This window comes from Miniopterus schreibersii (genome assembly GCF_964146895.1).
Source record: "Miniopterus schreibersii genome assembly, chromosome: 2".
NCBI lineage: Eukaryota > Metazoa > Chordata > Mammalia > Chiroptera > Miniopteridae > Miniopterus > Miniopterus schreibersii.
Genome location: NC_138102.1, coordinates 180414972 through 180442081, shown reverse-complemented (window position 1 = coordinate 180442081; position 27110 = coordinate 180414972). Strand labels below are relative to the sequence as shown.

At 56.1% G+C, this 27110-nt stretch overlaps 1 protein-coding gene across 1 annotated transcript; it reads left to right on the top strand.

The window, feature by feature from the left end:
- On the top strand, positions 1-25457 carry CARD10 (caspase recruitment domain family member 10). Its single transcript, XM_081129838.1, has 21 exons — positions 1-156; positions 308-559; positions 1290-1427; positions 2907-3232; positions 7112-7300; positions 8146-8301; positions 8891-9016; positions 10102-10293; positions 11470-11604; positions 12033-12148; positions 12972-13000; positions 13424-13547; positions 19195-19342; positions 19766-19877; positions 20310-20553; positions 20733-20802; positions 21708-21810; positions 23316-23474; positions 23569-23684; positions 24137-24249; positions 24442-25457. Exons 1-21 carry the CDS (start codon positions 18-20, stop codon positions 24671-24673), a joined length of 3219 nt encoding a protein of 1072 aa, XP_080985964.1. The 5' UTR covers positions 1-17; the 3' UTR covers positions 24674-25457.
- The last annotated feature ends 1653 nt before the right edge of the window (positions 25458-27110 follow it).

Sequence of the window (27110 nt, the reverse complement as noted above, 5' to 3'; positions counted from 1 at the left end):
GCCCCGCCGGGGCGGCGATGTGGGGAGGCCCGGGCAGCCCCGGCAGCGGCGGGGACGGGGACGGCGCCGGGGGCGCGGGGGACACCGCTCCCCTGCGCCGGCGGAGCCGCCGCCCGAGCGCGGAGCCCGGAGCCCGCGGCGGCTGCGGCGTGCGGGGTGAGTCGGGCCCGCGGAGCCCCGCGGGCCGTGGGGCGCGGGAGAGGGGCTCCGGGAACCCGGGGCGGCGGGGCGGGCGGGCGACGCCCTGAGGCGAGGCGGGCCGGCGGCCCCGGGCGCCCCGCTGATCCCCCGCGCCTCTGGCCCGCAGACCCCGAGGACGCGGCCATGGCCGGCGGGGCCGAGGCGGGGGAGGCCGAGGAGGAGGCTGGGGCCGGTTCGGGGTCCGAGGCGGAGGAGGACGCGCTGTGGGAGCGGATCGAGCGCGTCCGGCACCGGCTGACGCGCGCCCTCAACCCGGCCAAGCTCACGCCGTATCTGCGCCAGTGCCGGGTCATCGACGAGCAGGACGAGGAGGAGGTGCTGAGCACCTACCGCTTCCCGTGCCGCCTCAACCGCACCGGTGAGCCGGGGAGCCCCGCGCCGGAGGCCCCAGCCCCTCGCCGTCCGCGCGGGCAGAGCGCGGTGGGTGCGAGCCCGCCGTCCTGCCACCTCCCAACCACTGCCGCGACCCTGCAGGGCCGTGGCGCCCACACCGCGTCTGGGTCTTGTTGTCCTGGGGCTTCCTCCCACATGAGAGCAGGGGGTTGGATGTGGTCGCCGGTCGCAGCTGGTGCACTTGGCATCTTCCTGTGCCCTTTGACCTCCCTAGTTCTCTCTGCCCCCTCCTCTGGGAGCCACGCGCTCCTTGGAGAGTCATTTTCCCCAAGTGCTCAAGACCCGTCTCAGCTTACGGAGGGTGTCGGCTCCCACAGGGCTGCAGGGGGATGAGGGGCTGGCTCATGGACTGGCAGGAATTGGCCGGTGGGAGAAATATTTTACTTTGCTTTTGGGGATGGAGGCGCCTCTACGTGTCATAGAAAAGGCAGGCAGCATTTGCTCACCCTGCATCTGTATGTGTGGGGGGCAGGCAGGGTGTGGGGGCACTGTGGAAGCTCAGGTGCTATGGGGGGGTCCTGCCCGTCTGGCTGTGGCAGACAGGCTCTCCCCATGATGTGTTGAGACAGGCCCCTGTGTGTGTCAATGTCTTAAAAATTTGGGGAATGTGGGCCCTGTAACACTGGGGGGGAACTGGCTAGGCACTGGGGGAAGCCCTCACCTTGAACCCTGGGCACCTTCCTGCCACTTCCTAGGGCGCCTGATGGACATCCTGCGCTGCCGTGGCAAGAGGGGCTATGAGGCCTTCCTGGAAGCCCTGGAGTTCTACTACCCCGAGCACTTCACACTGCTCACCGGCCAAGAGCCGGCCCAGCGCTGCTCCATGATCCTTGGTGAGTGGACCCGCAGTGAGTGCTGCACCTCAGCAGCCCTTGCAGAGGTTCCTTGCCTTGTCCCTTGTCAGGGGGCACTCCCATTATCCCTGTTGAACAGATAGGGAGACTGAGGCACAGAGAGATCTGAAGAGGTGTGCCCAAGGCCAAAGAGCAGGCTGAGTGTGGGGCTGGGATTCTAATACAGTTAGTCTGAATTCAGAGTCTGCGCACTAAACAAGGCCCCTAAAATTGGTTGCAGGCATGTATGTGTCAGGCACACATGGGTTTATAGTTGCTTATGTAAAAAATTCACACAGTCCCTGTGACTTTAGAATAAAAAGGAAAGAGCTTTACTTTTTCCTTCAGCCCCGCTCTACTGGTAACACTTTGGCGAGTTTCCCTTTTCTTCGCACTTACACACACACACACACACACACACACACACACGGGATCATCCTGCATGTGTTCAGCTTTGTATTTCGATTTTTCTCAGAACACCTGATTTTCATGATTTTCTCCACCTGTTACACTTGTTTTAAATGACTGCATAGTGTTCATTAGTGATGCTGTGCCATAGGTCATGCAACTGGTCCCCTGTTGGTGGACATCTAGGTTGTTTCCAGTTTCGCAACATTACGAATGATGCTGGGAACGTCCTTCTATGTGCATCTTTGTGCAAATGTGTATCTCAGGAAGAGAGGTTCTGATAAGTAATATTTCTCAAGGAGTACGTGTATTTTAGATGTTAAATCAACATACATCCTACCAGCAGTGTATGACTGTCCATTTTGCTGTACCCTCATGCATCTTTGGGATTTAAAAATATTTTTGCTGGTTTGATATGTCAAAAAGATTGTTATTGTTTTAAGTTTATACTTCATTGAGAGATGTAGTTCGTAGCTTATTAATAAGTAAACCTTGGGCAAATGACTTGACCTTTCTGTGCCTCAGTTTTTCTGTCTTTAGGGAGGTACAATAATAGTACCTGTCTTAAGTGTTGTCATGAAGATTAAATAAATTAACATATATATCTAGCCAAAGAATAAAGTCAAATGTTAGTGGCTATTATTGTTATTGTTGCTGGTGAGATAGAGCATATTTATTAGCCATTTTTGTTTTGGAACATACCTATTGATAGATTTTACCCATATTTTTATTTGATTGTTTGCCTTTTATTGATTTGTAAGAGCTCTTTATATATTGTGACTCTGAATTCTTTACTATATTTTTCTCTTGCTCTATTGCTTATCTTTTAACTTTGTTACATCTTTCATCATTTAGAAACTTTAACATTTTTATATGGATTTGTCTATCTTTTCTTTTATAGCTTCTGATTTTGTGCCTTGTTTAGGAGAGGCCTTCCTTATCGCCAACTTATAAAAATATATTCCAGAATTTCCTTCTAGTGTTTTTATGGTTTGGGTTTTTCTGTGCAGTTTGTTATCCCCTTGGATTTTATTTGCCCAACTAGGCTTTTTTCTCCCCTGCATCTGGCAGATGAGGAGGGCCCTGAGGGCCTGACCCAGTTCCTGATGACCGAGGTGCGGCGGCTGCGGGAGGCCCGCAAGAGCCAGCTGCAGCGGGAGCAGCAGCTGCAGGCGCGCGGCCGGGCGCTGGAGGAGGAGCGGGCAGGGCTGGAGCAGCGGCTGCGGGAGCAGCAGCAGGCCCAGGAGCGCTGCCAGCGGCTGCGGGAGGACTGGGAGGTGGGCAGCCTGGAGCTGCTGCGGCTCAAGGATGAGAACTACATGATCGCCATGCGCCTGGCACAGCTCAGCGAGGAGAAGAACTCTGCCGTCCTGCGCAGCCGGGACTTGCAGCTGGCGGTAGGCCCTGGGGAACAGGCGGGGTGGCTTGGGGGAGGGGAGCCTTTACAGAGAATGACGGTATGTAGCAGCCTGCTCATGCCCCAGAGCCACCGTCTGCCAGCTGGTGGACCATGGGCAAGTCCTTTCACCACCCTGTGCCTCAGTTTTCTCATCTGTAATATGGGGGTGCGGGTGGCACTTATTTCATTGAGTTATGACTGTAGTTCTCAATTGGGGGCTATTTTACCTCCCAGAAACAATGATCATGTAAGGAAACATTTTTGGTTGTTACAACTAGGACTGTGCTATTGGCATCTAGCGGGTAGAGACTGGGGAATGCAGCCCTGCACAATCAAGAATTATTTAACCCAAAATATTAGTAAGTGCTGAGGTGGAGAAACCTTGTGTTACAAGGATCCATCAGTTTAAAACATGTACAGTGCCTGTCACAGAATTAGTGCTCAAACCCTGTACTGCCATAGACCATTGCTGTTACTGTTGTTATTATTATTGAGTGCTGCTTTGTGCCATGCGGGTTACATGCATCATGTCATATGACCTCACCCAGGTGCCATGCACTAGCTTCTCATTTTGAAATGCACACACTGGGGCTTAAATTGTAGTGGGAGTTGCTCATCACAAAGCTGGGAAAAGGCACCTGGATTTGAACCAGGTCTGCCTGGCACCAGCACTGGCCTTCGCCCCAAGATGCTGCTCTGCCTGATCTTGTCCAGGTGAAATCCCACCCAGGCCTTTCCAGCCTGGAGTGAGGCCCCGCCTCTTACTGGTAGAGAAAACAGGCCTCACTTCTTGGTTTCCTATTGTACTCAGCATGGGGATAAAACTGGAATTTTATTGCCCCAGGGAATTGTTTGAAGGATTTAATGAGCTAATGCTTGCAAGGATTTAACAGTGCCAGCGGCACACAGTAGGCTCTCTCCAGCAATACTGTGCGAGGCTCCCTGGGGGGATTCTGACAGTGGAATTGGAAGCCCTCTGACCTTATGAGCCTTGACTGAGCCTGTGGCGTTGCAGGCGGTGACAAGTGCCTGTCAGAGGCTGTTGTGTGGGTGCACTGGTGTCGTGTGGGAGCCTGTGGCTGTGCATGCCAGCATGTTGATGTTTGGGGAAATGAATCCTGATTGGGAGTGTTGAAGCCACAGGTTGAAAGAGGCTGCCAGGCCCGATGGAGGGTGTAGGAGGCAGTAGCATGGGTGTGAGGTGACCAGGAGGCTGTGATCTAAAGGCCTGCTTGGTGTTTGGCATAGGTGGGGCTGTCTGAGGCCCAAAGACTGGCTGCAGATTTAGCGAAGGGTGGCCCAGGCAAGACTTCCTTCTCTGTGCCTCAGTTTCCTCATCATCCTGGAGGCGGGAGGTCACTATAAGGATGGTATAACGAACCAGCACCTCCAATGCGCCAGGCACAGTCCTCAATGCTTGCCATGCACCAACGCCTTGAATTTTCCAATATCTCTTTTGGGACAAGGGTAGGGACACTATTATTGTCCCCATTTATGGATGAGGAAGCTGAGGCACAGAAAAGTTGGTTAGAGCACTTTCCCAGGGTCTGAGATGGAGAATTCCTGACTTCACTCTTGGCACTGCTAGGGTGGTTGGGGTAGGTGGCTCAGAGATGACAGTGTGATGGCCACTGGCCCAGGGTGTTGGGAGGGGCTGTGGCCAGAATCGCTTGTCTTGCCTTTGGGTTGGGTGTAATTATGTGTGCACATGACTGGGGGAGTGTCTGTGTGTGTGTACAGCCATCTGGGGTCTCCTGGGTTGGGGTAGGAGGATGAAGATGAAGAAGAGGCATTGGAGCCCTGGCAGGGTGGCTCAGTTGGCTGGAGCATCATTCCGTACACCAAAAAATTTCGGGTTTGATCCCCAGTCGGGGCACATATAGGAGACAACCGATTGATGTTTCTCTCTCACATTGATGTTTTTCTCCCCCCCCTTCTCTCTTCCTAAAAATCACTAAACATGTCCTTAAATGAGGATTACAAAAAAGATGAAGAGGCATTGGAGGTACCCCTGTGTGTCCATTTTAGGTATAGGTGCACATAGTATGACCACGTAGGGGTAAAATAATCTGCCACTAGGCAGAGAATGGCCGCTTTTCCCCAGTTCAGCAAGTAGAGGGTAAGGGATGAAATTCAACGAATAGGTAAGTTTTTTTTTAAGTGTAGCTACTGTAAATTTGGCTAAATTTTGGGGGCTTTATTGGCCACAGAAATTAACAGAGGCTTTGCAGATGGAAATGAATAGAACAGCTGATGGTGCCTGTCTTGGCAGCTTGGGTCCCCTCTCTCCATGGACAGGTGTGTGGTGGCTGTGATTTAATCCTGTGTTTTATAAGGTGCAAATTTAATGAGCTGTTATTTCTAAGCAACATAAACTTAAGGAGCCAACACTGTAATTTTGTGCTAAATGAGTTTGTACTCCAGGATTAAATGCATCCGTATTTCCTGGCATTCAGCAGAGACTCCCAGGTGCCCTGTCCCCTGAGCTCATCAGGGGAGTTTGCTGGCCAAGGGTCATGCAGGAGGCCGTGGTGTGTGGCTGTGGTTTGCTGGAGAGGGTGTGACCACGTTTGCCCTTGTAACTAGCTGCCTTTCTCCGGCGGTTTACAAAGCATGTTTTGTGAGGGGAAAGGAATGTGAGAATCATGAATTTCTTTCTGAGCCTTTTGCGGAGGAGGAGGAACTTCTGACCCAGCTTCACACTCTGGAGGGTGTGTGTGTGTGTGTGTGTGTTGCCATCCTCAGCTCTGAGAGGTGGGGGGCTACAGTCATTTTCCAAGAGAGGCCGGGGCATTTCTAGGGCACCAGACATTGGAACAGCCGAGTGTAGCACCAGCGGTCATTGAGCCTTTTTTAACAATGACTTCACTTTGTGGCCTGCCACCTGCTGCCTGCTCTTGTCACTGTCTCGCCACCTCGGACCCCACATGAATTTGGAAAATAACTCTGGCTGATGTACTCATAATCCGGCCAACTGATCATGCATATCTGCTCTCAGCCTGGCAGCCACCTCACAGCTGCCCATCCACCACCATGGCCAGTTCCGGCTGCACACACTGAACGGGTGGCAGGTTGGGATTTTATTTAAAGCTGTGGAGACACCCACTGTCATGCCCCTGGCAGCTCTACAGCCAGCCTCTTACAGTTTCAAGGTCTCTGCCCACCTTCTGTTTTGTTTGATTCTTGCAATGACTTTGGGAGGCAGGTGGTGGAACAGGGGGATTGAACGGGCCCATTTTACCTATAAGGAAACAGGCCCAGAGGAGGTAAGTGACTTTCTCAGGATGAAAGCAGTACAACTGAAACCTGGACCCCAGGCTTGGAGTTCTTGTTGGGGATGAACTAACAGCGTAATCTTCTAGAGGGTGGCCTGGGAACCCTATTGCTCTCAGCCTCAGTGAGATCCTCAAAACCATTCTCTGTCCCCTCTTCCCTGGGGGATGAGGAGACAGGCACAGAGAGAGGCCATGACTTGCCCAAGGCCACACTGAGTTAGAGGCAGAGCTGGGCCTAGACCCCGGTTCCCTGTTCTCGGTGCAGCCCTTCATTGCGCTCGTTCTGGATCCCGCCGCCTGTACTCCGTGTGGGACTGTGGGATGGATGAATGGACGAGTGTGTTGTGATGCAGCACCTTGGCCAAATGCCCTTGAAGCAGAGTCCCCTGGGAGAGCTTGGCCCTGCTGCCCCTTCCTCCCTCATCGTATTTGCCCAGCCTGTATTTTCTTCATAGACAAGTCTGGGAGGACGCCTGCTCGGGCCCCTCTGGGGGTCTGGGAGGCACCCAGGAGTGAGGAGCAGGACTTCTCCTCAATGGCCTCACTGGGGTGCATCCCTGGGCAGCGTCCCTCCCTGTACTGACCCATGTGTTGGTACCCAGGTGGATCAGCTGAAGCTCAAGGTGAGCCGGCTGGAGGAAGAGTGCACAGTGCTGCGCAGGGCCAGGGGGCCCCAGCCCGGGGCTGAGGAGAACAAGGAGCCAGACAGCGCGGACCTGGTCTCTGAGCTGCGTGCAGAGAACCAGCGGCTGACAGCGTCGCTGCAGGAGCTGCAGGAGGGCCGGCAGCAGGTGCGTGCGCGGCTCCTGGGAGGGGACTGGACAGTGAGGAGTCTGCACCCCGAATCTGAGATCTGGGTGGAACTCTGGCTGGCCTCGTGCTCTGCTCTCCTTGGCCTTTAGTCTGGGGTCTGTGGGTGGCCCCAAGAGGTCTCTGCACGCTTTGAAACTGCACCTGATTTTGTGTGTGAGCATTTTTTGGGGGAGAGGGCCCCAGCTTTTTTTGGATTTGTAGAAGAGTCTGTGACCCTGAAAAGATTGAGACTCTTGAGGTCTGGGTGGCCCTGGGGCTTGCTGGGTGTCCTGTGGCAGGTCAGTGGCGTTGGGGCTGGCTGCCTGGCCATTGCTTCACATAGGAAGTGGAGGGTAGGGGCCAGGGTTCTGGTGTATTTCATAGGGTTGGGGGTGCCTGGCTGGGGTGTGGGTTTTGGGGGTGGATCTTAGGCCCCATGTCTACCTGCCTAGAACGGGCTCAGACCCTGTGAAGACCCCTTGTCAGGGGGCAGGAGTAGGCCATGCAAATAGCCACCTGTCTGCTCTCCTGGGTGGTGGTGGGACCAGAGCAAGGGAAGTCGTGCCTAGGTCTTATTTAGGAACCTGATCCTGGCTGAGCTTGTTCAAGCATGCCGTCATCCACTTACCTCCTTGGTACCCCAGATGCTCCCTGGAGGGTGGGCAGGTCTGGTGGGGCCACACCCACTCTGCATACGGGAAACCGAGGTCCAGAGAGGTCAAGGCTCTTGGCCAAGGTGGCAGAGCTAGTGGGGTGGGGCTGAGGGCTGCATGTCCCCCTTCCCCTGACACTCAAGGTGGGCCCTGGGCCAGAGGCTGAGGCAGCCCTGAACTCTGACCCCCAGGAGGCCAGCCGGCTTGGGGCCCCAGGCTCAGAGCGCATCCTCTTGGACATCCTGGAGCATGACTGGCAGGAGGCGCAGGACAGCAGGCAGGAGCTGTGCCAGAAGCTGCACGCTGTGCAGGGGGAGCTGCAGTGGGCCGAGGAGCTTCGGGACAAGGTAGTGTCCGCGGTGCACCATCCCCACCCTGTCCTGCCCCCATTTTTCTTACACAGCTGGGGAGGCTCCTGGAGAGGAGAGGGTGGTGGGCATCACCAGCTCACTTGAGTGACCTTCCATGCAGGTGTGCCAGGCACTGTTCTAGGGACTGTGTGTTCATTCATTCTCAAGTATTTAGTGAGTTACATCAGTGAACAAAACAAATTTACTCTCCCTGTGGCAGGGGAGACAAACTGTATGGTATATACACAACCCAAGTCAACCACTTCACATAGTGGAGGTAATGAGGGCTGTGGAAGAAGCAGAGCAGGGCCAGGGAGTAGCTTGCAGTTAAAATGGGGAGGCCCAGGTTGGCTAGAAGAGAGTCATTATTATTGTTAGTCCCATTTTACAGATTAGGCAGCTGCAGCCCTGTGAGGTGAAGTCAGGCCCAGCTGAGGAGATGGGGTGGGCACTTGTTTTGGGGTCTCAGGCCTCTCTCCCTGGACCTGTTGGGCACCTGCTGGTTAGCTTTCCCTGGTCTCCAGCCCTGTGGTCTGACCCGGGCATGTTCCACCCTGTACCACTCCGGCCACCCGCCCGCCCACAGTACCTGCAGGAGATGGAGGACCTGCGGTTGAAGCACCGCACGTTGCAGAAGGACTGTGATCTGTACAAGCACCGCATGGCCACCGTCCTAGCCCAGCTGGAGGAGATTGAGAAGGAGCGGGATCAGGTGAGCCCCGCCTGCTGTGCGTGAGGCCCTAGCCCCACAAACAAGGAGAAGTGGAAGGGACTAGAATTGTAGAAAAGGGACTTTCCCAGTGCACTGATTGGCTCAGGAGGGGGCACGTAGGCCAGGAGGAACAGACGTGGGACCTTGAGCACTCAGGTACGCCTGCCTTGTCCCTGAACACGCCTGCCACACCTGAGCTCTTGGCACAGTTAGGGAAGTTGCTCCTGGTGTTCTTTACTTCTGAATCCCTATTTTCTCCATGTAAAAAACAAGGCCTCTGCAGGGAGGTGCTTGCAAATATTTGCCGACGAAGAAATTCTCAAAAGTTCTGGCTGCCAGGCCCTGGGCACCAGGGCCCTCACTGGGCTGAGGCTGCAGTGTGGGCTGAGGGCCCAGGCCAGCTCCTCTGGCTCCCAGGCCTCCTGTGTGTGGCTCCCACGCATTGGGGAGGGCAGGAGCCTTTTCTCTCAGACCAAGTTTGAATCCCACTAGAGGAGTTGAAGTCAGTATGTTAGAGTGGACCTCAGAATCCCCTGGCGGGCTTGGCGAAGGGACAGATTCGAGGCTTTATCCCTGGACATTCTGATTCTGTGGTTTGGGTGGGATCCACACTTCACCCTGTTGCTCCTGGCTGCTGGGCCTCTGTCCCCAGCTCCCTCTGAGGCAGTGGGTGGCAGGTCTAGGCCATGAGCCCAGCTCTCAGGGACCTGGTCTTCAATGTGGGGAAAGTACTTTGGATGCAGTGGGCTGGGTTTGAATCCTGGCTCCTCCACTAGGCTGGGATGCAGTGAATTAAGCTGGCCACACACAGTAGGTCTCACAGTTTTCAGTTGTTCTTGGGAATAACTGTGGGGACTCTGCAACTAGACTGCCTGGGTTTGAATCCCAGCCCTGCCCCCGCTGCCTTGGTTTCCTTATCTATAAGATGAGAATTTCTCACTTGGAGGGTGAGTGTGCTGATTAAATGAGCTGACATTAAGCCCAGGGCCGGGCACACAGGAAGTACTGTTGCTTCACCTGTGTGGTTGGAGGCTGGGACAGTTGAGTCAGGGTGGCGCCCTCACCCTCCCTGCCGCTCTCCCCAGGCCATCCAGAGCCGTGACCGTATTCAGCTGCAGTACTCGCAGAGCCTCATCGAGAAGGACCAGTACCGCAAGCAGGTGCGGGGCCTGGAGGCTGAGCGGGACGACCTGCTGACCACGCTCACCAAACTGGAAGGCACCAAGGCCCTGCTGGAGGCCCAGCTGCAGCGGGCCCAGGGTGGCTCCTGCCTCAAGGTGACAGGGGCTGGAGTACAGGGTTCCTGGTGGGCATGCTAGGGTCCTGGCAGGAGCTTCTGGCCAGGGTTGGGAACACGTGGGACCTGGTGGGGGACCTCCAGTGAGTGTGGGAACATGGGGGAACTGGCTGGAGCCCTTACCCTGGGTCAAGAACACGCTGGCTCTGAAGGGAGCTCTTCGCCAGGATGGAGATTTTGCTTGGTCTGGTGGGCGACCCCAGTTTAGGTGGGTGTGGGTTGGTGCATCAGGGGACAGGACAGAGGCATGTGTGTCTCTGAGTTTCTGGGGTTGCTCTTGGGGCACTAAGACTAAGTCTAAAGCCTGTCTTTGCAGACACTTGGAGAAGCTCAGTGGCCTGAGGGCCTGTGAGCATCTTGGAATGCAAAACATGGGCCCTAAAAGCCCCTCAGAGACCAGCTAGTCCAATGCCCTCATTGCCCAGGGCCCCGAGAGGGTCAGGGGCTTGCCCAAGGTCACACAGCCAGCCAGTACTGGAGCTGGGCCCACAGACCCTTCCTGAACTAGATAATAATTCGGGGACCTCTGCCAGGAACTCTGCCTTATCTTGATTTTGCTTGGAGATAATCAGCTGGCCAGGTGTTTAATACCTGGAGGAATAGAAGAAAGGAAGGTGTGGATCTGTGACTTCTCACTTTTTAAAACCCTCAGTGGTTTTCACTCTCAGGAAAAGACAAAGCCCTTACTATGCCCCAGAAGCCCTTCAGGTGGCCCTCTGTCCCTCTAGCCTGGTTCTCCGGGTCTCAGCCTTTGAATTCCTGGAAGGCGTCCCTCAGTGCTGTCTCGGGCCTTTGCACACACTGTTCTGTCTGCCTAGACCATTCTCCCCAATTTTATCTGCTTAGCACCTGCTTACCCTTGAGTTCTCAGTTTAAAGCACACTTGCTCTGGAAAGTACCCTGATGCTGCCGGGCTGCCGGGCCTTTGAGTGCCTTCCTTGCCCTGGGTGCCTTTGATCCCCACTCTCTTGGCAGAGTAGGGCTGTTTCCTTCACCTGACTGCTTGTTTACAGTTTGTGTCCCCCTCTAGGCTGATCGCTCATGAGGGCAGGGACCCGCTCTCATTGCCACTGTACACATAGCAGGTCTTCCGTAAATGACTGTGGCTGGCCCTGGCACAGCACTGCTGACTTCATCGCTCCCCTTCCTCTCCCAGGCCTGCACTTCTTCCCATTCCCTGTGCTCCAACCTCAGCAGCACCTGGAGCCTGAGCGAGTTCCCCTCCCCGCTGGGAGGCCCGGAAGCAGCCGGAGAGGCCACTGTCATGGGGGGATCTGAGCCCCACACCTCGGTAAGACGCCTGCCCACCTGGATATGGGATACTGATAACTTTCACACAATTGCTAACATGTAGAGTGCCCTCCAGTTTGCTGACAAAGCCCTTACTATGTCGCATAGGCCCTTCAGCTGGGCCCCTCCGTCCCTCTTGCCTGGTTCTCTGGTCTCAGCCTTTGAATTCCTGGAAGGTGTCACAGTCTCATCTCAGGGCCTTTTCACACATTGTGGAATGTATTTCACATAGGAGGAAATTGAGATCCACAAAGGCCAAGCACCTTATTTAAGCTCGCCCAGAGCCAGCTCCATGCTGGACCTGGGGGCCACTCACACTGTAATCTTATAGAGTTCACTCATGTACATTTGTGGAATGGGCACAAGCATAGGTGTATTGAGTTGTGGGAAGGTGCAGGGGGTGACCCAGGCCCCGTCGCGACATTGCAGGAGGCGGCCACAGACGATGAGAGGGAGATCAACCGGCTGTCCATTCTGCCCTTCCCGCCCAGCGCCGGCTCCATCCTTCGCCGGCAGCGTGAGGAGGACCCTGCACCCGCTAAGAGGTAACCGGGCCAGGAGAGAGTGGCACAGGCCCAGCGCCTCCCAGAGTCCCTAATGCCAGAGTCAACCCTAGGCAGCCACCTCCCTTTACTGCCTTTAAATGGCTAGAGCGCTGGAAACCAGGGCCCTGAGAGTGGGGTGTGACTGAGGTCACAGGTTAAGACAAGGCCAAAGGGCAGAATGGGCTCAGCTCCAGCCAAACACCCTGGCAGGAAAGTCACTAGAACCTGAGCCTCAAAGTTGCTCAACCCGGGGCAGTTTTGGACTAGGACATGCGAAGAATGTTTCAAGGGGTCAGGGGCCTCAGGCAAGAAAGCTGGCTCCAGGTTTGGGCATCAGCAGCCAGTGGGGCCAGAAAAATGAAGCTATGTCCACTGGTGGCAGGACTGAGGGTGAGGGTGATCTGCCTCCCTCCTGGTATACGTCCTAGTCACGGGCTTGATCAGATAGGGGATCTGCCACGAATGGGGTGTGCGATGAGGAGGTCACGGTCCAGGAGCCACGGGTGACAATCTAGAAAGTGAGGATGAGATGAGGGGTGAGAGGTCAGGGGAGGCTTCGTGGAGGGGGTGGCATTAAAGGACGGGCCAGGGCATTCTAGGTGGAAGGCCATGGGGCTGAGGTCAGGATGCTAACTTCTTGCCTTGTGAGTTTAGGGGAGCTGTGTGACAGTAGTGCCCTGTGCCTGGGACTCCCACCTTAGGTCTAGCCTGCATTTGCTTGGGGGCTGCAGGAACTTTTGGTGGCATAGGGGCAGGAGGAGGGAGTGGGGCAGATACCCACTGAACCTCAGCTTCTGCCCCTCGCTGCCCTCTCTCTGCCCAGGTCCTTCAGCAGCATGTCAGACATCACAGGTAAGGGCCCTCGGGCACCCCATGGGGAGGGCTCATCTGGGGGTAACTTTTCAGCTCACCTGAGGCCTATGCTGCCTGCTCTGCCTGTGGCCTGTGTCTCCCTCCCTGAGGCCCAGCTGTGCCCTGGCCAGGCAGGAAGGCTCTGCTCAGGAGGCCTCTGGGGGAGCTGGTTTACCCTGAGCTTAGTCCTGGCCCTGGCTGTGCTGTGCGGGGCTCCCCCTCCATTCTGGTCCACCCTTCGCCCTCTTCTGGGGAACTACAGGGTCACCCTGGCAGGCCTCGCCTGGCCCTGAGCCCAGTGGGCCCAGTGTGCTCCAGGAACCTCAAACCTGCCAAGGCCCTGCGCCTCTGGGCTGGGGGTTGTCCCTGGGCCCTCCTCCGTGTTTCAGATCAGCACCCCTGAACCTCACCCCTCCTCCCCAGGGAGTGTAACGCTCAAGCCCTGGTCCCCCGGCCTCTCCTCTTCCTCATCATCTGACAGCGTGTGGCCTTTGGGGAAGCCAGATGGCCTCCCGGCCAGAGGCTACGGCCTGGATCTCCTCAACAGGTATAGAAGCCGCGTGGGCTGGGTGGGGGTGGGGGTGCCGGCTCTCAGGGTCCTGGAGCAGAGTGAGCAGGAGCGAGGTGAGGGGGCAGCAGCTAAGCCTTTGCTTAGTGCAACTGGCAGAATAGTAAGTTTGCTTTTTTTTAATCCTCCCCCAAGGATACTTTTTCCATTGCTTTTCAGAGAGAGTAGAAGGGAGAGAGAGAGAAACATCGATGTGAGAAAGACACATTGATTGGTTGCCTCCCACACGTGCCCCTGACCTGGGCCAGGGATTGAGCCTGCAACTGAGATACATGCCCTTGGCCAGAATTGAACTGGGGACCCTTCAGTCTGCAGGCTGACTCTCTAACCACTGAGCAAAATCAGCTAGGGAAGAATAGTAAGTTTTTTAGACACAGGCTGACCTTGGGTTCAAACCCTGTCACCACCGTTTATCATCTGTGTGACTGGTCACTTAACCTTTCTCAGTTTCCTCATCGGCTGCAGGGGGCAGTGAGCTCTCTCTTCTGCATGTGGGTATTTTGAGGTTTAGGACTCAGGTCAGTAAAGCACCTAGCTTTGCCAGGTGCATAGTAGGTGCTTAGTAAATGGTAGTTGTTACTGGTACGGACACCCACCGTCTCTGCCTGTCCTCCCCAGCTCTGAGCTCTCGAAAGGCTGCACCGCCCAGCAAAGCTTCGTGCAGAGGGTGGGGTGGGGCCACCTCGGGAGCCAGGATACACATTGGCTCCGGGTATGCTGGAGGCAGTGAGCTCTGTGTATTGGTCGATGAGTGGCCTCCTTGGCTGAGCTCAGGAGGGGAGATAGAGAGGCCAGGCTGAGAACGTGGCCTTTGAACTCAGCTCTGGAGAGAGAGCAGGTAGAGGGCAGCTGGGTGACTGGAAGAGGGAGAGAGCAGAGGCTGTCCAGGGATGGGCTTGGAATTTGGTGTTGACTAGAGCATGAGGGAGGAGGTGGGGGCCGAGGCTGAGTCACAGCGGGCTCTGAGTCAGGCTGGAAAGTGTGGACTTTGGCTGGTGTGCGCTGGGGATTTCGCTCTTACCAAATGCAGGCCAGCTGCTGGCTGCCTTAGAGCGTTCTCTCTGTCCCGGGAGGCAGGCAGCATTGCGATCATCCCAGTTTTGTAGGGGAAGAAACTGAGGTTGAGAGAGGTTAAGCGGCTTGCCTGAGATTACACAGCCGGGAAGTGCCCGGGTCCAAGTCCACAGTGACCTGATCAGACTTCGGTTTTGGAAAGGGCGTAGGAAGCACTGATGTCAGAGCTGGAAAGTGGGGATGCTAGCTACATAGAACAGGTCACCAGGAAACCAGGGCAGAGCAGGGGCCTCCCGCCTCCTGTGCAGCTTGGCCAGGCCGGAGTCCAGGGCCCTGCTGCCACCCCCACCCCCGGCAGTGGGCCCAGTGTGACATTGTTTCTCCCTGTGCAGGACGTGCTTCTGGGGGAAGGGGTGGAGGCACCTCCCTTCCTGCCTGACTTGGCCCTTCCTCCCTCCAGCTCAGGCCTGCAAAAGGGGTCTTGGCTGTTGTCCAGGGGGTGCCGGGATGTGGCAGAGCCCTGTGATCAGGGGGCCACCTCTGTTGTCCATGCTCATCCTGGGCAGGAGGGAGATGGGGGAGAACACAGATTGAGGTAGAGGCAGGGGTGACGGACGGAGAGAGAAAAGGGTTGACGGACAGGCAAAGAGGGAGGTGAGGTGCCAGTGCATGCGTCCTGAGGCATTGTGACAGCACAGCTGGGAAGACAGACTGTTAGTCAGCTGAGATCCCTGCTCTGCCACTTGCTACTCTGGAATCTTGGGCATGTCACTGAATTTCCCAGTGCCTCAGTTTCCTGCTCTGTGAAATGGGTCACCGTCGTGCCGGGCCCCTTGGGTCGTTGTGGGGGTTCCAGTTTTTCCATTAGAGTGCGTAGACTGTGCCTGGCTCAGAGCGAGTGGTAATGTCAGCTTTTAGTTAATTTTGTTGTTGTCCTTGTTGCCTAATTCTCAGAGTAGCTGCAAGGCTGGCCTTTTAGCCCCGTCGTAGGACAGGTAAGGAAAACGAGGCCCAGAGGGTCAGGAATTCGTCCCAAGGCCACTTGGTGGTGGAGTTGGGGACTCCATGGTGCCTTCCTTCCATCTGAGTCACTTTTAATCTCATGTTCCATACTCACTAAATGCCAGGTGTTTTCAGCCCTTTCCTCTCCTGCCCTGCTGGGCTCCTGGGCCTTGGGGCAGGGCAGAGGAGATGGGCAGGCTGAAGGATGGACGGACAGATGGCAGGCTGGGAGACCGAGGCACTGAGTAGGGAGGGTGGGTAGGGAGAGCACTGGGTGCTGTGTCCCCTGCGCGCACTTGTTCATGTGGCTCAGGATCTCTGGGACCTTCTGTGCTTGCACGGGGGCTTGGATAGGTCATTGCCTGACTCCACCACCCAGCAGCTGTGCAACTCTTGTGAAGTTAGAACTTCCTCACACCTCAGCTTCCCTCTTCTCTGCCATGAGGGAATAACAGGTGTTTCCCAAAGGGTGGGAAGGATTAAATGAGGGAATCTGTGTGGCTTGCTCAGCCTCTGCTTCACAGGTCCCTGACCTGGAACAGAGCAGCCACGTACACTGCCTAGGGATCTTCCCACAGCGCCCTGAGGTGGAGGTGAGGTGGGGGCACTCATCAAGGCCACTTGGGCCATCACTGCTTAGAGCTGACAGAGTGAAGGACTGGCCCATTCCCCCTGTTTCCCTGTGGCCTGGCCTCCCGACCTGATACTGGGGAGGGAGTGGGAGCCCTCACCTGGTGGACAGGTTACCCCATCCTTCGCACCGCCCGCAGGCAGGGTTGGGGGCCAGTGGGATTGTGTTGCTGGAGACCCAGGAGTCCCAGGAGGTTGGAGCAGGCAGCCTTGCCCCCACCATGTTCCTCTGTCCCCTGCTTCCTGCTTGTCTGCTGAGACCTGGGACTCAGAAGGACTTGATCTGGACCCTGCCCTCAGCCAGCCCCCAGGTGCTGAGAGTTGGTAGCCCAGGGCTGTGGAGGCTCAGAGAACTTACTTGGTCCCTCAGGGATGTGGGCGAGGGAGATCCTGAAGGTGGGGATTGCCTGAGCTGCGTCTTCGGGCAGCAGCAGGAGTTGGTAGTAAGAGCCTGGAAACCGGGTTGGAGGGTAGAGTTGCCCTGACGATGGAATTGCAGGGAGGGGAGGGGTGTGCGAGGCAGGGGGTGGAGGGCCTGGGTGCAGGCTGCTGGCTGGGCCCCCCCTGGGGAGGTTGGGATGGTTAATTGACTGTGGGTTTGAAACAGGTGGGGAAGCCGTGCCTCACAGGGGTGACCTGTCCTGAATCACACCTGATAACAGTGACTCTGATTTTCCCCGGGCATTTAATTCTTACCCGCACTATTCTAAGAGCGTCTGATGTTTTAACTCACTGAATTGTACAGTGAAGTAGGTGGACGCAGGGCGCGCTGCTGAGGACTGGAGCTTGAGTAGCCAGGCCGCCTGGCCCCAGATCCTGCTGACACCCTCCAGGCTGCATTTCTGAAACTCTTCTGTCCAAGCCACAGTGAGAGGAACCTTGTGCATATGCCCGAGGTGCAGGGTCGCAGGACAGTAGTTGGATTCACTTGAAGGGAGACAGGCTTCTGTGTGCTATTCCATTCCATTATAAACCAAAATTTCACTTTCCACTGAGGAACAGGCCTGTAGTTGGAAGGCCCTGGAGCCCTCTGGTTTCCCTCCTGCCTGCATTATCTTTATGTTCGTCTCATCCTCACATGCAAAGTGGGAGGCAGGTCCCATCACTGTCCTTGCTTTATGGATGTGGCGTCTGAGAATCAAGCAGTCAGCTCACTCACCTAAGTCCAGGGCACAGTTAGCGCTGGGGTTTGGAACTGGACTGTGTTACTCCAGCCAGAAGGTCATTGGGCAGCAAAGCCAGGCCCGGCATTTGGCCTGCCAGGTCTGCACAGGCCTTTCCACACCACCTGGATGCGGCCAGGACAGTCCCAGGGTGAAGAAACCTCTAGCACCCATGTCCCGTCCTAGCCCCCCAGGCCTGGTTCTCTTTTTTTTTTAAAAAATATATCTTTATTGATTTCAGAGAGATGAAAGGAGAGGGGGAGAGAGAGATAGAAACATCAATGATGAGAGAGTCATTGATCAAGCCCACAACCCGGGCATGTGCCCTGACCGGGAATCGAACCCTGATCACCTGGATCCTAGGTCGATGCTCAACCGCTAAGCCACGCCTGGCCGGGCATGTTCTCTGTTTTTTTTTAAAAAAATTTTTTTGTTAATCATCACCCAAGGATATTTTTTCCATTTATTTACTTTTTTTTTAGAGAGAGTGGAAGGGAGGGAGAGAGGAGGAGAGAGAAACATCGATGTGAGAGAGAGATATAAATTGGTTGCCTTCCTGCATGCACCCCAACCGGGGCTTGGGATCGAACCTGCAACCCAGGTTCGCACCCTTGACTGGGAATCGAACCCGTGACCCTTCGGTTCATGGGCCAATTCTCTGACCACTGAGAAGCACTGGCCAGGGCTGGTTCTGTTTTGACTGAGGGGACAGAAGCTGACATGGGCTCCCCAGGGCCACAGGTCCCCCTCTGCCTGGGTGCTGATTGGGTTAAGGTCCTTGTATCCTTGCTCACCTTAGGCTGGCAGCAGGGGGCAGTGTGGTTGTATAGAGAAGCTGGAGGGTGGGTGGGGAGGTAGGTGGATGCCTGGGCTCTGCCTAGGCCACCTCTTCAGCTCGGGCACACTCACTGACCCTGGCCTCTTCCCTTCCCAGTACTGGGGCCAGGGGGTCATGGAGGAGACTTCTGGTCAGTTGTCTCTAAGTCTGGCCATAAGGCCTCACCAATTCTCGTCCAGAGGCAGGTGGAGCCCTGCCATGGTGGAGATCTTAGAGACTCTTTGTCTTAACCATCAGTGACTCCCACTGCCCATGAGAGGAATGCCAGATGCTGTGCCCTTCGTAGGCTGGCTACAGTTTGCCTTTTCTGGGAGCTGTTTCCCATGATGTTAAATTAGTTAATTGGGGCATGGACCTTCGCATGGTGTCTGGCACATGGGAAGCACCCAGTAAGTGTCGGCTGCTCTTATTACTGTTGTTATTAAATCCTCCCACAATCCTGTATTCTGTCCCCCACACTTTGCTCAGGCCCACCCTCCAGCCTGGAACACCATCTCCTCCCTGCCTGTTACTGAAGTGCTTCTATTCTTGACCATGGCGTAGCCCAGCTGCAGCTTCCTCTGGGAAGCCACTCCCCTTTGTGCTCCCACTGCCGGCTGTGACCTTCTCTGATCTGTGTTGTGCTCTAATGGTGACCTTCCTTCCTAGACTGTGAGGATAACAAGCTTTTATTAGTCATCTACTATGTGCCAGACACTGGGTTTGGTGCTGGCATCCAGAGCTGAGGGTGTTCTTTCTGATGGAGGAAACAACAGGCGACATGCAAGGTGCAGATGGGGTGCTGCTGCAGGAAGCTCCACCTCACTGTTTGCAGGGGTCTGGGAGGGAGAGGTCGCTTTTGACCTGAGCCCTGAAGGATGAGCAGAATCGGGGGTGGGTGTCATGGCACACTTGGGGGATTACTGTGGTTTTCCAAGAGTGTTGAACTGAATCAAAATGCTGATTGAACTCTAATTCCCATCCCTTCCTCTCTTCTCAGGTCTCTGGCCATCCAAGTTTCCCCCGGGGGACCCGAACCCCAGGACAGAGGTCCAGATGGCCTGCCGTTCCTTGGGGACAGCAAGTCCGGGACTGTGGTGCGGAGGGTGCTCTCTGGGCCAGGCTCTGCCAAGGTGGAACCAAGAGAGGTGAGCCCCTAATCCAGCTCTGGGCTGGGAGAGGGTTAGTGCTTTAGCCAGTGTTGGATGCCTTCTGCTTGGTGGATCTGGGTCACCTGGTGCAGTTTCTGGGGATTGGCTAGAGAGGAGGCTGGTTCAGGATCAGCTGCTGGTTGGCCTACCTCAGCCAGCATTAAATGAAATCTGATTGGGCAGGGACTGGGAGGTGGGGCAGAATGACAGCACCTTGACAGATCCCCGCTTTTAAATAAGGGAAGGATCTGGATGAACCTGCTGGGTGGAGAGTCCTATTGAAGGGAGCAGATGCCCTCTGAGGGGGAGGCTCTGAATTGTGAGACATGGTCAGCCCCACACTCAGTCTTCCTCCAGAGCCAGGGCTGCCCTGCCTTTGGAAGCTGACTTTTCTCCCTCCCTGCCTGGGTTTTCTCCCAGCCAAGGGCAGAGGCTGCTGGCCTGGAGGGGACAGGCATGGAAGGTGAGGCCCAGCAGAGAACCTTGTCCTGGAACCAGGTGTCCACACTCCCTTTCCTGATGGACTCTAAGGGTAAGTCTGGCCGGGGAAAGGGCTGTCTGGGAACTCATCAGTCCTAGAGGGTCAGAGCTAAGGGCCCTTGAGAGGGTGCATCCAGCCCACGGAGGTGGGACAACTGAGGCCCTAGCGGGAGACACCCCCCCTCCTGACTCTTGGCAGTGCCTTTCCTTCCCGTGTCGCTTCCTCATGCTGTTCTTGTTCCCTTCCTCTGTTCTCAGTATCAGCTGATAGTGAAAGGAGCACTGGACAGGAGCCCAGGCACCTGGGTCTGAGCCCTTGTTCAGTCCCTGGTGGGCCTGGGGGCCTTGGGCAAGTCCCGCTCCCTCTGGGCCTTGGACTCTCACTTTAAGAGGAAGGTGGGGTCCTGGCAGCTTGCAGGGCCCCTTCTGGTCCCTGACTTCATCCTCTTGTCCTCCCTGCTGCCCCTGCCCTGTCCATGCCCAGCTTGTCAGTCCTTCTACGAAGCCCTGGAAGCCTGGGTGAAGGGGCTGGGCGCCGAGCCCTTCTACATTCGAGCCAACGTCACTTTGCCCGAGCGGGCAGACCCCCATGCCCTGTGTGTGAAAGCCCAAGAGATCCTGCGGCTGGTGGACCCAGCATATAAGCGGCGGCAGGAGTGGTTCTGCACACGGGTCGACCCCCTCACACTGCGGGACCTGGACCGGGGCACAGTGCCCAATTATCAGAGGTGACCCAGAGCCAGGAGCCTGGGGACGGGGTCCCCCTGGGAGTTGGGACTGGGATGGGGCCTCTTCTTCCCTCTTCAGTCCCTCAGTTCTCTGGGATGGGGGGCGGGGCTAGAGGAGAGGAGGTAAGGGGCTCCCTGTCTCCCTACAAACATATGACATGACTCCCCCTGTCCCCCAGAGCCCAGCAGCTCCTGGAAGTTCAGGAGAAATGCCTACCCTCCAGCCGGCACCGAGGGTCCCGCAGTAATGTAAGCAGGGCTGCGCCAGCTGGGTGAGGGGTTGGGGAGAGGGGCTGCCAAGGGTGGGATCCAAAAGGGAGAGGCCAGGCTTCATTCATACTTGGTTGACATCTATGTGCCAGCAAATAAAACAGCAGGGCTCACGTCCAGGGTAGTTGAGGGATTAAATGAGATAGAGTGTGCCCGGTGCTCAGGAGCACATCCCCTTTTCCAATCCCTGAATAAGCTGGAGCTGGGTCATCTTCCCCCCGTACTTCTGGGCCGAAGGAGACTCTGAGGGATAAAGTAAGTCAAGAGGCTGTAGCACTGGACAGGGGGTTGAGAGTGCAGGCTCTGGAGCCAGACCGACTGGGTTTGAATCCCAGCTCTGCCACTTAATCAGCGGTGCAACCTTGGATAACCACCTGGCATTAGAAGGCTTCAGTGGTTCATGCACATCTGGGGCCTAGTTAGTATTTATCACATTATAGGCATTTGATACCTGTCAGCTTTGGTATAATTAATGCTGTCATTATTGGTTTCATTAATATTCCTCCCCAAGGCCATTTTGCTAATTCATTGGAAGAGACCCCAATGTTTGTCTCTTCTGTGACATTAGGTTCCTTTGGTCCCTGGGCCTCTGTTTTTCCATCTGTAAAATGGGGGTGGGTAGACCTAAGGCTCCTCCAGCTCTAACTAGCTGACAGACTGGCTTCCCTGGGCCCATAGGGATGATTGTCCCTGCCTGCCTGGGGAGCTGCGCTGGGCTGGGTGGGGGACAGGAGAAGGCCCGATAGAAACGAGATCTTCCATGGTGCCTGGACAGCGGTGGCATGGAGTCCTCTCTGCCTGGGGTTCTGTTTATTCTCCCCTCTCTCCAAGGGTGTGATACTGCAGAGTTGACAGGTGCCTCTCTTTCCCTCTGTCCTCCCCAGCTGAAGAAGCGAGCGCTGGACCAGCTGCGGCTGGTGAAGCCCAAGCATGCGGGGAGCCCTGCAGGGGATCCCCCAGAGCAGCTGCTGCTGGAGTCCTGCTCAGGTGAGTGCACAGGTGTGAAGGTGCAGCCTGGGCTGCCATGGAGTCTGGGAATGCACCTCTGGGTGTCCTCTGGAAGGGCCTGTAGTGAAGGTTCCAGTGGGGTGGGGCCCATGCCAGGGGCCTGAGAGACAAGGCTCCCCTTGGTGGGAGGTGGGCCTCCAGGGTTGAGGGAGCTGGTCGGTGGGGGAGGTGCACATACCCAAGTGTGTGGCGGGGTCTGTATGAGTGTGGGGCATGCATGAGCTTGGGCCTGTTCTTGTCTGGCAGAGCAGGTGTAGCTGTGCCATGAGGAGCCCAAAATAGGTTCCTGGAGGAAATAGGAGGCTTTGGGCCAGATCAGGGGAAGGGGCTGGGAGAATCCAGATGAGGGAATAGCATTTCTGAGGGCAAGGAAGGGAGGGTGGTGAGGGAAGACATCCTGGAAGGGAGATTATTTGAACTGGGGCCTTCAGGATGAAGAGGAGTTTGTTCTAGGCAGAAAGCACAGCTTGCCCTGGCCTGTGTGGCTCAGTTGGCTGAGCATCATCCCGTGCACTAAAGGGTCACCAGTTTGATTCCCAGTTAGGGCACATGTCCAGCTTGCGGGTTCCGTCCCAGTTGGGGTGTGTATGGGAGGCAGCCCATCACTGTTTCTCTCTCACATCGATGTTTCTCTCTCTCCCTTCCCCACTCTCTAAGAAATTAATAAAACTGTATTTTAAAAAAGAGAAGGCTCAGCTTGTGCAGAGGCACAGCGGCATGGCTGTGCATGGTGTTTGGAGGACACTGAGTACAGCAAGTGGGTATCAGATGCCAGAACAGTCATGCTTTGTGCTTGGTCCAGAGGACACAGTCATCCCCATCCCTTTGAAGCCTACTGCCTTTAGGAGATGGGGAGAGGCAGATGCCTGCCGGCCACATAATCCCATTCATGAACATACTTGCAAAATGTGACACTTGTAACCAAGAAATGGGTGGCAGTGTGGGGCTTTGGCCTTTCCAAGGAAGTCCCTGTGATTGGAGACAGCTGAAGGGAGGTCTGTGTGGAAGTAGTAGAGTCTGTGATGGGGCACTAGGCTTACTGCTCCCAGGCTCTGGCAGGGCTGGGTCACTCGCAAGGAGGATGTGGCCTTTCTCCTAAGGGTTGTGGGAAGTCCCACGTTGGGAGTTATGATCTGACTCTAATTTCAAAACCTCTCCCTGGCTGCTGAGTGGACAATGGCCTCTAGGGGGCGCAAGTGAGACAGATCAGGGAGGAGCCTACTTCACAGTCCCAGAGAGGGGACAGGGCAGCTCTGCTGTGTGTGTGTGTGGGGGGGGGGGGGGGGGACGACGACGACGACGACGACGGGGGACGGGACGGGGATGGGGGACGGGGACAGGACGCTATAGCAGCAGGACTTAAGAAGGGAAAAAAAGATGGGGGGCGATGGGATTTTGAATATTCAGGGGGCTGGCTGCCCTAGAAAAGAGGAGCTGGGCCCTGCCTGAACCCTCATCTCTTCTGCACCCCTCCCCTGCCACAGAGCCAGAGTGTAGCCTCAAACCCTACAGCCTGGTGCGGCCGCTACTGGTGCCCTCCCTGCGGCCCGTGGTGCTCTTGCCCGAGTGCCTGGCATCTCGGCTCATCCGCAACCTGCTAGACCTGCCCAACTCCCGGCTGGACTTCCAAGTGTGCCCAGCGGGTGAGCCTTTGTGCCCAGAGAGGGGAGGGCAGGGTGGCACTTGGGGGCAGCCAGGCCCACTGGCCCTTTGTTCCGGCTTCTCCTTTCTCTCCAGAAAGCCTGTCTGGGGAGGAACAGTGCGCACCCTCAGCACCCGGAGCCCCGAAGGCCCAGCCTGCCACCCCTGGACTGGGCAGCAGGATTCGTGCCATCCAGGAGTCTGTTGGGAAGGTAGGTACTCTGGCGGGGGCTGCCCTTCTGAGCCCAAGAGCCAGACTCTGAGCGCAGGCTTGCTCTGCCCTGGGCAACTCCCTTCCCTTCTGAGGGCCTCCCTCACCTGTGAGTGGGTGGGCGAGGGCAGCTGCCGTCACTTGGCGGATGCATCTCCCCTGCCCGGCTCCTTGTTCTCCGACTCTCTACTACCCTGGGAGCTGGCTGGGACTGTGGGGTGGGGGTGGGGTTAGCTCCATCCTACAGATGGGGAGGCTGAGGTCCAGAGGGGCAAAGGGACTTATTTTCCCAGGTCTGCTGCTTTTCCTTCTGGATTTTCCCTCACTGCCAAGGTCCCCCTGGATGGGGAAGCAGGACCCTGTAGGGGCCTGTGCTGTGGGGCCCGGTGTGGGCGGGCAGGGAGGTTAGTGTTTTTGGGCCGGGAGTGAAATGTAACTTTGACCCCTGAGAAGAAGCACTGCCTGTTGGAGCTGGGCGCTCGGGGTGTGCGGGAGCTGGTCCAGAATGAGGTCTACCCCATTGTCATACACGTGGAGGTGACGGAGAAGAATGTCCGGGAAGTCAGGTGAGGCAGGACCCTGACCCCCCCATTTCTGTGGATGTCTCTCTGTGTCTGTCTATCTGTCTGTCTCTTCTCCATCTTTCTTTGCCAGCTGTCTTTTTGTCTTCCTCCATTTGTTCTTCCTCTCTCTAACTCTCCATATCTGTCTGTCCCTCTGTCGCCCACTCTGCCCACTGCCCACTCTTCTCTCCGCAGGGGTCTGCTGGGCCGGCCAGGCTGGCGGGACTCGGAGCTGCTTCGGCAGTGCCGCAGCACGGAGCAGGTGCTCTGGGGGCTGCCCTGCTCCTGGGTGCAGGTGCCCTCCCACGCGTGGGGCCACTCTGAGGAGCTGGCCAAGGTTGTGCGAGGCCGGATCCTGCAGGAGCAGGCCCGCCTCGTGTGGGTGGAGCGTGGCGGCACCAGAGGCTGTAGCAGCAGCGAGGCCTGAGGGGCCCTTTCTGATGCCTGCGGCTTCCTCATGCACTTCAGGAGCCACCACTGGGGACCCGGGTATCTGGTAGAGCTGGGTCCTCCCTGTCCTGAGCCTTCCCAGGCCCTTGGGCTCAGCTCTGGGCTCTCACTGAGTGATCCTACTGGATGGAGCCGGGGCCCTGGGCAGAGCTCCCACCAGCCTGCCCCATACTTGCTGCTCTGGGCCTTCCGTTGTGCCCTTGTGTCTCCGTGTCCCCACTCGTGGGGCTGGGTCCCTCCATCACTGCTTACCTGAAGCATCTGGGTTCTCACTCCTGTGTACTGTTTTACACATTCAAGTTCTCACGGGCGGGCTCCTGTCTTTGCCTACCCCTTGGGCACTCGAGGTTTCCCAGGTTTTCAGCCTGTTCTGCTCACAGGAGCCCCAAGCCCACCCTTTGTGACTCCTGCCTGTCCAGCTCACATTCCTTGTGTATACCTCCACACGTGGGCACTGTAGCTGCCCTGGTCCACTGTCACCTGTGCCCCTGTGTCTTCTAGTCACACACGTGTCCGTGGTTCTCTCTCCTGTGTAAATGTCATGCCCACCCCCCCATGACACTTGGGCATTTAACACTCATGTGTTCCCCTTGAGCACACCCAGGACCATGTTCTCACAGCGCCTCCCCCCTGCCCTGCCTCCTCTCGGGACAGGTGGGGAGGGGCCCCGGTGCTCCGGCACCAGAATGTACCGCTCGAGTTTAACGGGCCTTTTTCACTGAAAAGCTGCACATTAGGGAACATTAAACAGTTTGTCATAGAAGTTGGTGGCCTTTTACTTGCTTATATTCCTGCTCTGGGGCCCCCTACCCACCCCTCACTTGTCCCTACCCCCAGCTTACGCTGATACCACCTTTCAGGTGCCTGCTAGCCCTTAGGGAGGGTCAGATTTCACTCCTGCCTCATCCCAGAGCCGCTGGCCATCTGTGCTGGCATCGCCTTACCTGCCCCGGAATGACCGCAGAAGGGCCCCACAGATGGGCTACCCCCACACTTAGCCCTAGTTGTGTCTGATCATCAAAGGAGTGTCTCCTCAAGTGGGGACACTGAGGCCAGCAGGGCATGGTCTTGGGTTTAAGGGGCTTAGCTGCTGAGTCCAGGAGATCAAGAGCAAACCTTCAGTGTGCAATCAGGTCCTTGAGAGCTCCTTCAGAGAGGACAGTCATTTCCAATGGTCTCTGGAGGAGGCCTACTAGAGGAGGTGCCACTTGAGCTTGGGGTTTGAGATTCCTTTCTTCAGGAAGCATTTATTGGACCTATGTGCCCAGGTGCTGTCCTAGATCCTCCTATGACTGTTCTCAGTAACAGTAACGAGCTCAGGCAGGCCCCTGGGAGGTTTTGGGTGAGTGGGTTACTAGGTGGAGGAAACCTCAAGAGCAAAGGCTCAGAGGCAGAAAATGGGTTTGGCTACTGGGGAGTGGTAGGAAATGAGGCTGGGAAGTTCAGGGGTGGGGGCTGCCTAATTCTTAGTGTCCTTTGAGGGCTGGCTCAGACACCATCTCCATGAAGTCTGCTTGATTCTCTCAGCCCTTGGGACTTCTCCTTGGCCATGCCATACCCTGCCTTGTGACAGGATGGTGGGTCTCTGTGGATGGCTGTGGGCTCCTTGGGTGAGGAGACTGGGTCATTCTCATTTGGGTAAATGAACCCCTCCCCGCCTTGCTGTGTGCCTCGTCCTTTGTCTAAGGACCCGTGAGTCTGGGTGAAGATGTGGGAACCCGGGTGCTCAGCTGCCTTTGCCTAGTCTCATGTTAGGTGATTTTTCTATGGGGTGGGGGAGTCCACTAATCCTTTAATTTTTACGAAGTCTTATTTTTGTCCTTATTTTACAAATGATGAAAGTAAAGTTCAGAGAGGTGAAGTAACTTGCCCAGATTCACACAGTCGGGATTTGAACCCTGGTCTGTGTGGCAGGAAGCCTGGGATCATCTCTTGGTGATGCTGTTCTGAGAAGATGGGCTGCAAAGGGGCCCGGCGTCGGGCTGGCCCATGGAGGGTGATTCCTTATACTCTCCCCACAGTCCTAACGCAGGGCTGGGCACCACAGGCCCAGTTCAGTTCACAGCCACTTGGTACTTTCTTGTGTTTAATTAACAAATTTATTGAGCTCCTACTATGTGCCAGGCACTGTTCTAGGCACTGTGGATTCAGCAAATAAAAAATCTCTTCCCTGGTATTCTCACGAGAAAAACAGACAAAGGCGCAGGGAGATGAAAAGGCTGTGCAGAGAATATAGTAGAAAAGGAGCATGGGAAGGACAGGCTGGGTGCCTGGGGACTAGCTGGAGAGAAGGGATTGCAATTTAAAAAATTTATTTTTTAAAAAAATATGTTTTTCTTGATTTTTAGAGAGAGAGGAAGGGAGAGGGAGAGAGAGAGAAACATCAATCGGCTGCCTCCTGCACCCACCCCGAC

Coding starts and splice junctions, on each gene's coding strand:
- CARD10 (XM_081129838.1), top strand. CDS start 18: ATGTGGGGAGGCCCGGGCAGCCCCGGCAGCGGCGGGGACGGGGACGGC. Junction 12,149..12,971: donor GACCCTGCACCCGCTAAGAG/GTAACCGGGCCA, acceptor CTCTCTGCCCAG/GTCCTTCAGCAGCATGTCAG. Junction 21,811..23,315: donor GCTGCTGGAGTCCTGCTCAG/GTGAGTGCACAG, acceptor CCCCTGCCACAG/AGCCAGAGTGTAGCCTCAAA.